Raw genomic sequence first — 14815 nt, forward strand, 5'->3', positions numbered from 1 at the left:
CCGGGGTTTGCTTCGTTCCTGGCTCCGTCTGTCATCACGCCTCCCGACCGATGTGGGATGTGTGCGTAGTGGGAGGCCACGACAGAAGACCGTGGCCATGTGGCACGCGGATCTACCGATCACAAGTCGAACCTGCAGCACCACCGCAAACAACATCACTTCTTACATCAAAGATTAATTAATAGAAAAAACGTATACTCACAAATGTCTAATAAAACAGAAAATGTAATTCACATAAATAAATAATACAAATATAGAACGACAATGAAAAAACTCAATGCCATGGCACCAAATCAAGCAAACATTGAAGAAAAATGTAAACACACACACACACACACACACACACACACACACACACTTTGGCAGAGCAGTATGTTTCGTACCACAGCAAAACCTGGCATGGGTATGGGCAGGGGCTGACGTGGTGTCAAAGGGCACATGGGCACGTCTCCCCGGGAAGGAAACATTCGCGTCCACACACACGCCGGCCGCAGCTGATTACGCCCTCTCCCTCCCAGCTGCCTTTTTCTCTCCATCACCACCTCCCTCCCTCCATCCCTCCCACCCATCCTCTTTCTCTACCTCCCCACCCGCTCTCTCTCCCTCGGCACCCATCTCCCCAAAAAACCCTAAAGCACGCGCCTTTCCCCACCCACACTCCCCCCAAATTCCCGCCGGAGCCGCCGCCGCGCCGCCACGGAGGCCCAGCCCCCGCCCCGGCCTCGCTGCGATCCCTTCCCCGGCGGCCGCGACGCCCCTCGCCGTGGATCGTGCGTGCCGAAGCGTCTGGGGTCGAGCCTTGTCATCCTCACAGGTTTGGTTTGATCTACTCGATCCCGTCTCTGCGAGCTCCTCCTGCCTTTTCTTGGTGGATCTGGTGAGGGGGCAGGGGTTCCGTCGTTTTCACCCTAATCTCTCGGCGTCTCCTTTTCTCCTCGGGTCAAATCTTTCCGTTTCTTGCCTCCTCTCCAAGCCCCAGCGGTAGATTTACGTCTGGCGGGTGAAAAAAAAACCATGGATTTAATCTCCTTTTGTACTAATCGGCTGCTACATCTCCACCCCATTTTGGATTAATGATTTCATGGAGTAGGACTTGATGTTTGTTCCTTGCGTAGCTTGCGTGGCCCGGCAGGTTTTCGGAAGGGGATCTGCTCGTTCGTCCAAGCAGCGACGCCTCCTTTTTTTTGCCTAGGTTTCGTGGCTATCATTTCATGGATCTCGGCGAGGAGGGTAACCGCCAGGCCAAGAGCGGTGGGGAGAGGGGCTCATGGGGGGTGGGCTGTACTGTTTGCCTTGCTTGCTTTTTTGTCTGCGTGGGGTCTTGGCAGTGTTTCCAGCTGTGCATGGGCCTCTCGGGACTCGAGCCCCACCTCCCAACTCCGTGGCTCTCGGATGCTGTCGCCGCGCGTCTATATTTCATGTCGCCAAAAAAAAGGGTCGAAGCTTACACTGAGCTCCGCAGTCAGTAGCAAGGTCGGCCTGGAGCGCACAGCTTTATTGCTTAGTTCCTTACCATTAGCTGCGTGTCTACACGTCTCCGCACAAGTAGCTGCGTGGGCGTGTTTCCTTTCCCTCGGTATGCATGTTATCTGCTGAGGATTGGTTGGAGATGTGGCTGGGTTGCATTCATTACTGTCTTAGCTTGGTTTGCTGTGTGATTGTTTACCTTTGTGTCGTGTCATTCTCTATATTCCATGAGCTGAATGAGTTTGCTTGCTTGCATGCATGCATGGATAGACAAGCTAAGCCATCTTTGTGTTTTGTTCCTCGTCTAATATGTGCTTGCTTCTTGTTTCAGGCTTTCAACCTACCTAGCCATCTTTCTTGAGACGTGTGCTCAGGGTTCTGCATGATGATCCAAGCTGCGTTTTGTTTCGCTTCTGCGTGCTGCTTCGGTGTTTGAGTTGTTCCGTTTCGTTGCTGGATCATCACAAGAAGGTGTTCTGTGTTGTGCAAGTACCAATGGAAGTGGCTGCAGTAGAGGAGAGCGATGGAGGAACCAGTGCTGCACCAGCGGAACTACCCAAGCGTGAGGGTGCAGTGGTCGCTGAAACTGATGATACGTCAGCAGAGCAGCCATGCAAGCATTTCTCCATATGGTAATCATCTCTGTTACCTCGTTAACTGTCCTATCATGCTATATGGCACTGGTCAGCTTACACTTTTGCACAATCCTTTGAGCTTACGTTTACATACTCGTCTGAGTTTAAGCATGCATGCATTGTAACATGCATATGTATGACTGTGTTTTGATGCAAGACGAATCCAATTAATGGTTAGTCAAGTGCATTTATTAGTCTTGGTTAGCAGTGATTTCTGCTAACTACTTGTTATATTTGGCGTTTCATTCTCTTTTCTACTTCATATCCACCATAGTCTTCAGTATGGATGCATCTGAGCACATGATATCATCACTGCTACACAAGTGCGTGTCTATATGAGTGTCTCTTCTCCCAGCTACCTGGCTGCTGCTGCTTTGCAGCCTTGAGGAATATATATTCAAATAATACTACTGTCTTTTGTTGAGTAATTATTGTGTGTTTTTCATATTTGTCTTGTTTACGTGGATACATGCATTTATTTTAGCCATGCTCTAGATTTGTACTCCCTCCGTTCGGAATTACTTGTCATAAAAATGGATGTATCTACAACTAAAATACATCTAGATACATTCATTTCTTGGACGAGTAATTCCGAACGGAGGGAGTATTTGTGTACCTGACATTTTTTTTGACGCGTTTCATTGAACGGGATTTCATCAAAAGGATTAGATAATCATAACTTATGCATCAGCAAGCTGCTCTGAGTACAACAGGCTTCTCAATATGTTCTACATATATACAACATTTACATAATCTACTTCTCACTATCATCAGCCCCCACATCCTCTCCTCTTGGTGCCAATTGCTGATCCCAACCCTCTCTGTCTGGGCAGTTGTTAACATTTCCATCCGGCTCACATGCATCTGCAGCGGGTCCTGAAAGTGAACAGCAACATCTGCTTCCATTGTGTGTTTGTCATATTTATCTTGTTCATGCGGATGCATGCATTTATTTTAGCCATGCTGTACAATTGCATTTGTGTACCTGACATTTTTGTTGACGTGTTTCATCGAACGCGATTTCAGCAAGAGGATTAGATAATTATAACTTATGCATCAACAAGCTGCTCTGAATACAACAGGCTTCGCAATACGTTCTACATATACGACATTTGCATAATCTACTTCTCACTTTCATCAGCTCCCGCATCCTCTCCTATAGGTGGCAATGGCTGATCCCAATCACCTTTGTCTAGGCAGTTGTTAAATTTTCTATCCGGCTCATGCATCTGCAGCGGTTCCGGAACAAGTGAACAGCAACATCTGCTTCCATTTTTGCACACTACTTCTTTCCATCATTAGGCAGCGAGTCAGCACTAGGAGCGCTGACAGGCTCGCTAGCTGCGACAGACACATCAGGCGATGGTTGCAACTGCACCGTATCAGCTTCTCAGCCTTGGATTTTTACCATCACGAGCGATTTCAGTGTTGAGAACCTCCTCTCCCAGAAAGCGGGAGATTCATCAGTTGCCACATCAGCTTCAGCCGGATCTGAAGTACCATCAGTTTTTGCTCCTATTGTGCTAGGAAGCTCTCTTGTGTGTCTGACATTTCCATAGAACCAGCTGATAAATATAGTAAAATGAACCTATATAATTTGGATTCTCATTATAGCTTGGCCTAACTCTGTTCCCATTTTTCTCATGCCTAGATTTGCATGTAAAGGGGTGGTTAGAAGATAGAACATATTCCCTCCAAATTTACATTATCTTCTAAGGTTTCCATGTTTAGTCATTTGCAGTGTTAGCCGTTTTTCAATTCCAAGTGGACCGAATTGCCCCAGAATTCTCTTCCACGTTCATAGCGCACTCCTTCCATCCAGGATTTTTAGGCGTTAGATCCAAGGCTGCGATACCAAGGAGTATCGGGAAAGATCCAAACTTACAATTATGTTCTAAGGAAACGTTTCCATGTTTAATCATTTGCAGTGTCAAGAGAGTTTAGAGTTCATGTCGATCAACCATGCACCCCTTTCAGATGGCTAGAACTGATTAATGTGCACTTCATTAGTCAAGTCCTTTATAGCTGATATAACAGTTTTTGCCTCATCATTATATATTTTCCACTGTGCTGGCATATGTGTTTTCTGAAAAGGCAACTTTTTCATTTGTTCCTTATCTTTTTTGGTGAGAAAACCAGATGTCTTGGACATATTAGACATGCAACCTCCTTTTCTTTCTTTGTGTATCTTAACTAGCATGCAAACAGGTCCTATTTCTTTCTCACATGATTTACGTTGGTTATTTTTATGAAATTGCTATTAATAACTCAATTATTTTAGATATATATGCATCAATATATTTTAGTCTTAGTTCATTTAGACCAATTACAATTGTTCATGTCTATTTGCACTTCACCCACTACAAAAGATTAAATTATATCAACAAGTCTATTTTATATATTTGAACAAAAAGTCTGTTTTACATATTCTCACATCACAAGAGGTTACTAATTCAATTGTGTTAGTTGCCCCGCATGTCAATAAAGGCCCTCTGTCTGAACTAGGTTTATGGTACAACCTATGAATGAATATGTCTTAACTATTTTTTTTGAGAGAGAATCCGTCTACACTTGCTGTTGAAGTGGGTTCAATATTGTAGGCAATATATGAGTTTACACTTTATTCATTGAAGCAAACAATGTGCTATTACATATGATGTGTATCTTATAATGATCTATCTTTATGCCAGCGGGTATGTTTCTCAGAAGATGGATGCAAAATTCTGCTCTCTATCTCAGAGTTTCAGTGCTCAGAAACAACTGGATGAACGCCATAACAGTTTGCGCCCGTTCTCAGTAGCAAAGTTTCGACGATGGGATTGCTCCGTGTGCTTGGATGAGATGAAAATCTTAGATGACAGAACAACATCTAGAGCAGTTTTTACGGCGAAGAATGTCTCAAGGGATGGTTGCTCTATTAGATTTGTTCAGAGCACTTTAGTGCCTACTAGCGTTGATTTCAGAAGCTTATTTCCCTGCACACAACTGTTAGCTCAAGAGAAGAATCCTGATAGATCAGCACTTCTGAAGAGTAACATAGAAAACAATTCCAAATGCAACTCACATTATGAGGCGAATACTGATCCACCCATGAAAGGTATGGTAGGTCTTGCTAAATTCCTAACTAGCATTTTCTGGTCTGAGTGTAGCTAACATAGCTGTTATATCCTCAGATTTACAGGGGCCGTCAACTAATCAAGTTACAATCGCAAATATCTCAGATAATGCTTCTGTGGATATCATGGCCTTACCTGAAGATTCCCAGATTAGAGTAAGCAGAGAAGGAAATGCCATTGCAATCCCATCCAGTTCAAAACTTAGTGAAGCAAGTATGAAGCTTGATGCAGAAGAAAATGGGAAAAACAAGGAGGTACTGAGTGTTGACCACACTATTCCCAAAGTTGCTAAACCAATATCTGGGCAGAAAGGTGATCAGGTCGGTAACAGTGGTCCGTGTGAAGAAGCAGCTCCAAAAAGAAGTATTGGATCTACATGTAAGAAGAAGAAGAAAGGGAAACGTATTGCACAGGTTGGCAGTTCAGATGTAAAAGTCGGTCGGAGAAAGCAAATAAAGCTTCGGCTGCTATCAGAAATCATCAATACTGATCCGGTCGGGGGTTCTAGAAGTGGTATTGAAGTTAATGGCGAAAAGGTTGCTGATCTCTGCGAGGATGATAGAAGTACGGATGATGTTCCTTCTGTTGACCAACAGGCAGTGGGAGAAATCTTGTCAAAAACTACGAAGAACGTGGCAAAAGACAAAGGAGTTGATGTTGAAGATGATGAATCTTCACTTATGAATTGGATGAAGAGAATACCGAAGAGATTAAGAACTGAGAAGAAAGATTCAGAACACAAGGATTGTGATTCTTCTGCTTCAAAATCTACTGCAGATGTATTTGCCTCTAAGGATACGCATCAAGATTTTCCATCCTCAGGTTGGAAATTGAGCAAGAAAAATACCCTACCTACTACCAGTATGCAGCAAGGTGATGAAAATATCCAGAATGATAATCTTGAGAGAAATACACAGAGCACAGATGACATGAGGCGAATGGAAGCTGAGACCTCCACAGAGAGGTTCTTATCAAATGTAAAAACCGTTAGTTTGAGTAAGAGGAAAATGCCTCCAACTGCCAGTATCCAGCATGATGGTGTTGTTCCTGTTAGCCGACAGATGTTGAGAGAAATATCGTCAAAAACTGCTAAGAAGAAGGCAAAATACAAAGGAGTTGATGCTGTTGATGATGAGGGGTCTTCGCTTATGGATTGGATGAAAAGAATTCCGAAGAAATTAAGAACCGAGAAAAAGGACACGGAATACAAGGATAATGATTCTTCTGCTGCTAATTCAAAATATAATACTGTTGATAAAGTTGCTTTGAAAGGTGTTCAAGATGATTTTATATCCTCAGCTCAGGAGTTGAGCAAGAGAAAAATACCACCTACTGCCAGCACTAGGGAAGGTGATGAAAGTATTCAGAACGATAATCTGGAGAGAGATACGCAGAACACAAATGGCATGTGTGAAACTGAATCCGATAATTGTAGGCAGAGGTCCTTGTCAAAGGTAAAAAAGATGAGTTTGTGTAAGAGGAAAATTCCTTCAACTGTCAATGCGGAACATGATGATGTCAACACTGAAGAGACGGCTGTACTCAGGACAGATGATCAATGCCAAATGGTACCCAGAAAGTCTGTGCAGCGGCGCCTGAAGAAGGTAAGAATCAAGCCATGTTCCTTATGGGTGGTCGGCTTTGCCCTGTTCCCATTTGTTGCGAATCATGTGGCATTTTGTTCTATTTAAATTACTATGATAGGCTATATGCATACCCCCCCCCCCCCTTCATTGTGCTTGATGATCATATGGTCAATATGAAATTTACTCATCTTCAATTCACATCCTGTATTAATTATTTTACTTTCTGTTGTGCAATATTAGTGTTAACACAATGAAAAATTTATAGTGCTTCTCTGCTAAATATTGTAAGAGAATAACTGTTTTGCCTCATTTGTTTCCTCAGGTTTCTCCAGGTAAGCATGTTATCCGGAACGTGACTGCCTTTGAGCAGAAACTACCTAAGAAGAGAAATAAAAAAAAGCAAGAAGTGATGCACGAAAAAAATGCCATGACAGATGACATTCCAATGGATATTGTTGAACTGCTTGCAAGATGTCAGGATAAGAGACCACTGATAACTGAGACTGATTCTGCTGATATTAGTCATACTCAATCCAAGACAATGGAAGATGAAGATTGTACTATAATAGCTGCCGAGGATGGTCCAAATTATGTGTCAAGTGTGATTGACACCACTTCACAGCAGAAGCGGCCTTTGGAACCAGATAGTTACCAGAATGCATTGCAGAATCGTGTAGCAGCCACCACACACGCTACTCATACGCATGCTCTCAAATTACAGACTCCTGGTCATGTAATGTCTACCCAGGAACCACAGGCACATTCGGGCATGGGAGAATTAGTCACTATTGCTGCAACCTCGCCACTATTATCACCAGACAAGGATCAGCCTCTTGCCGAAGCAACACCTGAGCGCTGGAGCCATATGGGAGCAAAGAAGTCGATGTGGGAACCTTTCAAGGCACTTCCAAGGGATTTATCAACCACAACAGGTTGTGCTCAGTTCAGACCTAGCATTGACACGGTTGATTTAACTTATACTGATGTGGCGGGAGCTAATCGTTATTATCCCACTCGCCAGCCAGTAATTTCGACACTTGACCACTATACAAATAGAGCAGTTAACTCAGTCCAGGCAAGAAGTTTTCCAAGTTCAGTGTCAACCATGGAAGCTGGTAACCTGTGTGATGGAAGAAATGTTGGACATTCAGGTTTTTATCCAAGAGAAATCATGCCTGCTACTCATCCCCTGAGATTGACCGAGTCACCAATGTTAGCCAGTTTCAACTATGAAGGGTCTAGCAGGAACCAGATGGAATTTCAACTTCGGAATTCACACTATGCACAGGATCAGTCCATCGGATCAGCTAGCACACCGTATGGAGCACAGAATCAGTACATAGGATCAGCTAGCACATTGTGCGAAGCACACAATCATTACATGGGATCAACTAGCTCATTGTGTGGAGCACACAATCAGTACATTGGATCAGCTAGCACACTGTATGGAAGTAACCTAAATGGCATGGGATCAGCTAGCACGCAGTATGGAAGTAACCTAAATGGCATGGGATCAGGTAGCACATCCTATGGAAGTAACCTAAATGGAAGGATTCCATTGACGCTAGAGGATTTATCACGTCATCCGCTCCAGCCAAATTTGCACAGACCGTTACGTCCACTTCCTAGAGTTGGTGTGCTCAGTTCCTTGCTGCAGAAGGAAATTGCAGACTGGTCGGAGAGCTGTGGGACACAGTCAGGTTACAAAATAGGGGTGTCCAAAGGGATAACATCGATTGATATAAACAGAAGGGGGAATGTTGAGGCATTGAACTCAGGGATGCATTCAGCAGCATGGAATGCGCGGCGGTTGAGTTCTGTTAGTTCCAGTCCAGGATTTTCTTCAGTCAGGAATGGTACTGCTCAGTCTTGGACCAGAGATCAAGGGAGAATGGCCAATCCCAATCCCTTGGATAGGTTGGTAAGACAGGATATCTGTGTGACCAACAGAAATCCATGTGATTTTACTACAATTAGTGATGACAATGAGTATATGAGGGCGGACATTTGAAGCAGACGGCGGTGTGCATACATTTCCAAAACATTTAGAATAATACATTTCATGTTTATGGTGTCAAACGCTCTATTGTTTGTAAGGTAAGCTCATTATTTCCTTGTAAAAAGATCACCGTGGTGGAAATGAACGGTCACTTACTTTAGTCATTGATGTTGCATGCAGGCTCCTTAGTAAGATATGTATGCTCCCTTTTCTGGATGGAAATATTGCAGTTACCAGGGGCTCTCAAATTGCAGCCTCCAGCTTATGTATGTAATGTAATAGGCCAAGAAGAGATTATACCTCCTGAGGTCGTGAGAAAGCGGATGAACTATCCTCATATCTAGTTGTCTAGTCAAGAGAAAGTGAGTAAGCTTTTGATTTTAGGGCTTGCCTATTGTGTGATTAACATTATTTTTGTTTACAAATGTTGTGACTGGTGCAAAGGATGGTTAGTGGTGGTAATATCGGCAGATTACATCTAGCTGCCAGATGTTGTAAACTATCGAATTGCAGTCACTTACTTCTAAAGGATGGGTTGTCAGTGGTAATGTTGGCTGAATGGTTATAGCTGTAAGATGTTGTAAACAACTGCCGCCGTAGTTTTACTCTTAAGTCATGAAGGATGGTTCAGTCCAATATTTAAGAAGATTATACTTTGTGTGACTCATTAATCATACAATTGTGTTGTTGCTTGTCCTGTTGGTGGCATGTTATACTGATGATTCTGTTGAATATAATTTCATTAGATATTTTTGAGTGAAATTTAACTCTGTTCAAGCATGCATACCACTGATTTGGATATCACGCTGAGAAGGATGATGATTCTGCCGGATATGATTTACGTTCGTTTTGTTGAATAGAGTTACTCTAGGCGTCAGGAGGTTGTTTCCACTATTGTTCCAGTTGTGTTTTTCTCTTCATTTAGGTTGACTTTTTGTACTAGAAAGACTAAGTTGTGCTGGACTTGTTTTTGGGTGTTGAAAAAATAGCCACGGAAGTGCCTTTTTAAATTTGTTAAACAAAATGGTAAAAATAGGCAGAAACTTTGTTTTTGCAGGGAAAATAGGCAGAAAGCTTGTTAGACAAACGAGATTATCTTGTTTGTGCATATTACCCTGAGATTTTCTAGCCTGCCCAAGTAGTGGGAGGTTTGAAATTTGATCATCCACACGAGCATGCCTTATTACAGAGGCAAAACTTGATACCTACTGTATCTTACATCATCAAGGATTCAAGGTGCTCCACACCACAGTGCACGAGAGAACTAGGAGTTCCGTCTAGCTGCTAGTAATGAGATGCTTCTACCATCACTGTCTATCCCATTTCGAGAACAACCACGCGCCATCTGAGCATCATGTCGAGGAAAGACTCCACAATGTTGTTCTCGACTATGCTAAGCAAACACTCCCGCAGAAGTACCGCCTACAAAATGAAGCGGGGACGTGAATGGAAATCAAGATGTCGAGAATTTTGTTCAAAACGACCGGTGATTGGTTTGAGAAAATAGCATAAACTTGAACCCTACCTTACTGACCGACTAGAGCGAGTCCGGATTTCCTTTTTGGCTACCTCCTTGTGCCTTTGAGGTTGAAGAACCGCCTTGATTGCGGTGTCAAAGACAGCCTTAATGTTCTGTCAACAATTATCAAGGGAAAAAAAGAAAGAATGTTTTTAGACATATGTACTAGAACTCTTTGAAATCCCAGGGCCTTTTATTGTTCGGATGCAGCAGAAGCCATACTCTTTGTGTCTTGGAGCTGCATTCTATGTATGCCACCGCACCTATTTGTCTCCGAAGCTCCTCACCCTAACATGTGGAAAGTTAATTTGGTACTAGTATCATTTCAAAATGCCAAGCTGGTTGCTGTCATCCGAGTGTAAAAGGCATAAACCTGCTCAGTTGTTATGATGGAATCAGCTGCATGATCAGCAAGATAAGCTCTATCTTCTCGGAGATCTGCGCATTTATACGGAAATTGATGGCTCAAGAGCAGCCAAAGACACACATGCATTACTGGATAGCACACCAAAATGTGTGGATTTGAATGGCATCCAACTAAAAATCTGTAGAAGAAGCTCAAGAGCATACCCAACTTGGTTCCAACAAGTAGTACAGGAATTCCGGGGGCGTACCGGCGAAGCTCCGGCATCCACTGCGCAGGAACAAATTGAAGGCAGGCCGTTAGTAATCTCAATGCACCTGTTCAGAAGAGCAACACAATGTGAGTGAGTGTACCTTCTTGTGCACATTCTCATAGCTTGCTCTGCTGGTGAGGGAGAAGGAGAGGATGAAGACATCGGCTCCCCTGTAGCTCAGAGGCCTCAGCCGGCTGTAATCCTCCTGACCTGCAACCCAAGACGGACCACCATTACAGGAAGAAAAGCACCCACATCGGGGACGGGGAGTGGAGGAAGAAGAGAGGGAGACCTGCGGTGTCCCAGAGGCCGAGGTTGACGATGCTGCCGTCCACGGAGACATTGGCGCTGAAGTTGTCGAACACGGTGGGGATGTAGTCCTGCATCCAACCCCGCATCAACAGGAGCAGCCATTTCGTCAAAATGAAACCAGATCAAGCTAGCCAGGCCAAGAAGGGAGAGGGAGAGTGGTGGTACTCAACGGTGGGGAACTTGTTGCAGGTGTAGCAGATGAGCATGCAGGTCTTGCCCACGGCGCCGTCGCCCACGGCCACGCACTTGATGAACCTGCTCACCGCCGCCGCCGCCGCCGCCCCCGCTCCCGCTCCGCCGCTCATGTCTCTCCTCTCGTCTCCAGCCACACCCAGTCAGCCACAGCCTCTCCCTCTCTGTCTCTGTCTCTGGGGTGAGTCTGGATGCTTGCTCCAGTGAAAGCACTGCTGCTACATAACATCAGTGGGTGGGTCTCCCAGAACCAGAGGACCTTTTTACTGCTACATTTGAACCCGGGCTGCCGTGCCAAGATTCTGCTTTTAATGGTAAACGAACTGCGGTGCACGTGGCCCCTAACTCTCAACGCGTCTCTGACTAATCATGATTTATTTTCAGGTTTGGATCTCCTATCCTATCCCCGTACAATCTACTCCATTCGTCCCATAATAATTACGGGTTTTGACACATTATGGGAAGGATGGAGTAGAACGCACTCACGAAAAAGATAAATGAGCCTACTTGGTGGAGGGTGGGTATAGAATGGCAGAGCCCTTCCATGTTTCGACCCGTTTTGCAACTTTCCAGTCTTTGCACTTATATTTGCTTGCACGTGTGTTGTGGCATGGACTCATGGTTAGCCCTTCAAACGAGCCCTAAGAAAGATTTTAGACTTCTCCATTTCTATCGTAGTAGTAATTAGAGTCGCCTCTTGCTAAAACTACATCTGATAATGTACCTGTTGTAATCAAAATTGGTACTTGGATTCCAAGGTCTAAGATTTTTAGGTTTGAAATTTTTTGGGTTGAACATCCCCAATTCAAAGATGTTGTAAAAACAATTTTGGAGCAACAGGTTCCAGAACATGATAATGCAAAAAACATTGTTGCTAAGTTCAAAAGATTGAGAGAGGGATAAAAAAACTGGGACAGAAACATCTCTGACCTAAGCAACATCATTGATAACACCAATTCTGTGATTCTACTTTGATCCTATTGAGGAATTTAGATAGTTGACATCCGAGGAAAATAGTACCAGAGTTATCCTAAAATACCATTTGGAACAGATTTGTTTTTGCAAAAAATCCACTGGAAACAAAGAGCCACGATCATGAACATCAAATTTGGTGAGGCCAACACTAAATTTTTTCAAGCCAAAGCCACCATCAAGCATAGGAATAATCTTATCACCATTTTAAAGGATGCGCATGGGAATAAGCACAATGACCAAACCTGCTATCCTATTTGCTGCTTTCAAGAACAGAATGGGCCTTTCATAGGCTATAGAGAACCCTTTGTTGCATAACTTGATTACTCCTATCAACAATTTGCAAGAACTTGAAGCCGAGTTTTCCAAAAGAGAAAGTGACGATGTGGTCAAAAAGATGCCTAGTGATAAATCACTAGGACCAGATGGATTTAATGCTGCTTTTCTCAAGGCTTGTTGGGATATCATTGCTCCTGATTTTTACAAACTTATTGCTAATTTTCATAAAGGCATGGTTAATATGCAATGCATCAACTACTCATTCATTACCTTGATCCCAAAAAAGAGGTTGCTAGTTCACCCGGGGATTATAGACCCATCTCATTGCTCAATTGCACTATGAAGATTATTACCAAACTCCTTGCAAATAGAATGCAAAAGGTTATACTCTCCCTTGTTCATGACGACCTGTATGGATTCCTCAACAACAGATGTATCCAAGACTGTTTTGCTTGGTTATTTGAGTACCTCCATCAGTGTCACCAAAAAAAATGAAGAAATTGTGTTTCTTAAATTGGATTTTGAGAAGGCATTTGATATGCTTAGCCATGATACCATTATGGAGATCTTACAAGCTAAGGGCCTAGATGGCTGAACTGGATTAAGATGATTTACAACATAAGCTACTCTTCTGTCCTTCTAAATGGCATTCCAGGCAAACAATTCCTCTGCAAAAAGGTGTCAGAAAAGGAGACCCACTCTCACCACTTGTATTTGTCCTTGTTGTTGATCTTCTTCAATCAATGTTCAATGAAGGAATGCACAGTAATATGATTGGAAGTACTCTGCAACATGCAACTTGCCCTGATTATCCTGTGATCCAGTATGCCGATGACACAATTCTTGTCATCCCGGCCAGGGAAATTCAGCTTTCTCATATTAAGAAATTACTCCCGCATTATGCTACATATACTGGTTTAAAGGTGAATTATTCCAAGTCAATCATGATCTTAATCAGCACTCCTGACAGCAAAATGCAAATATTGTCTGATCTCTTGGGATGCTAAATTAGAAACCTCCCCATCACCTACTTAGGCATGCCACTCTGTTTCTCTAAGCTCAAAACTCAAGACTTTGTGCCTATGCTCACTAGAATTGAGAAAAGATTATTGAGTTGCTCCACACTTCTGTCATATGGAGACAAACTCACATCGGTGAAATCAGTATTTGCAAGCATGCCCATATTCTTCATGAGCATCTTGTGTAAAATCGAGAAGGTGGAGCATAGAGGGGGGTAAATAGACACTTAACAAGGCAAAGGTGCAATTATTAGTTTTCTTGATAATTAGGCAGATTTTAGCACTAGTTAAGTTGCATCCAATACTTCCTACACATGCATATCTAGAGATAAGGTAGCGAAATGATAACAACATGCAAGTGCAAGAAAGTAAAGGTAGTAGAGATAGGAAGATCAAACACAATGAAGACACATATATTTTTGGTGTGGTTCCGATAGGTGGTGATATCGTAAATCCATGTTGATGGAGACTACAACCCCCAGAGGGTAAGGCTGCGCGAGTCCATGGAGGGCTCCACCCATGAAGGGTGCACGAAGAAACAACCTTGTATATTCCACCATGGCTTACGCCCACGAAGGACTAGCCTCACATGGAGTAGATATTTAGGAAGTAGGCGATCTCCTTGCCTTTACAAACTCCTTGGTTCAACTCCACATGATTTTGAAGGCTCCCAAGTGACACCTAACCAATCTAGGAGACACCACTCAATCACTCTCTCACATATTTGGCTTGGGGTAGAAGAAGGATTGGAGTGGAAAGCAACTTGGGGAGGCTAGAAATCAATGTTAAAATGGTTGGATTGGAATGCCTTGATCTCAAAACAAGTGTAGGTGGTTCTCTCTCAGAAAATGGATATGGGAAGTGTAGTTTTGTACTGGTTTCTCTCTCTGAGAGTGAGTGGTGGTGGAGGGGTATATATAGCCATCACCAAAGATCGAGCCGTTACAAAATTTATACACAACTCGGTGACACCAAAAGTAAATCTTGGTGGGACTGAACAATGCAAAAGATTCGAACGTTAGATGTTTCGCTGAGACCGATATGTGATGGCCTAAGCAGATTCCTCATCTCGGTAATTCCAATCGGTTCATCTCAGTGATTC

The 14815-nt window shown here is 43.3% G+C and overlaps 2 protein-coding genes across 2 annotated transcripts; one reads left to right on the top strand and one right to left on the bottom strand.

Moving 5' to 3' along the window:
• Positions 1-568: 568 nt before the first annotated feature.
• Positions 569-9477, top strand: LOC123069355 (uncharacterized). Its single transcript, XM_044492189.1, has 6 exons — positions 569-814; positions 1799-2099; positions 4793-5199; positions 5276-6822; positions 7127-8901; positions 8984-9477. The coding sequence occupies exons 2-5, from the start codon at positions 1963-1965 to the stop codon at positions 8813-8815; spliced, it is 3780 nt and encodes a 1259-aa protein (XP_044348124.1). The 5' UTR covers positions 569-814; positions 1799-1962; the 3' UTR covers positions 8816-8901; positions 8984-9477.
• Positions 9478-9881: 404 nt separating this feature from the next.
• LOC123069356 (rac-like GTP-binding protein 1) lies at positions 9882-11702 on the bottom strand. The gene is made up of 8 exons (XM_044492190.1): positions 11422-11702; positions 11232-11319; positions 11040-11149; positions 10893-10956; positions 10696-10760; positions 10545-10610; positions 10329-10435; positions 9882-10225 (listed from the first exon to the last, which is right to left on the bottom strand). Exons 1-8 carry the CDS (start codon positions 11554-11556, stop codon positions 10192-10194), a joined length of 669 nt encoding a protein of 222 aa, XP_044348125.1. The 5' UTR covers positions 11557-11702; the 3' UTR covers positions 9882-10191.
• Between the last annotated feature and the right edge of the window lie 3113 nt (positions 11703-14815).

Source organism: Triticum aestivum, chromosome 3B (genome assembly GCF_018294505.1).
Source record: "Triticum aestivum cultivar Chinese Spring chromosome 3B, IWGSC CS RefSeq v2.1, whole genome shotgun sequence".
NCBI lineage: Eukaryota > Viridiplantae > Streptophyta > Magnoliopsida > Poales > Poaceae > Triticum > Triticum aestivum.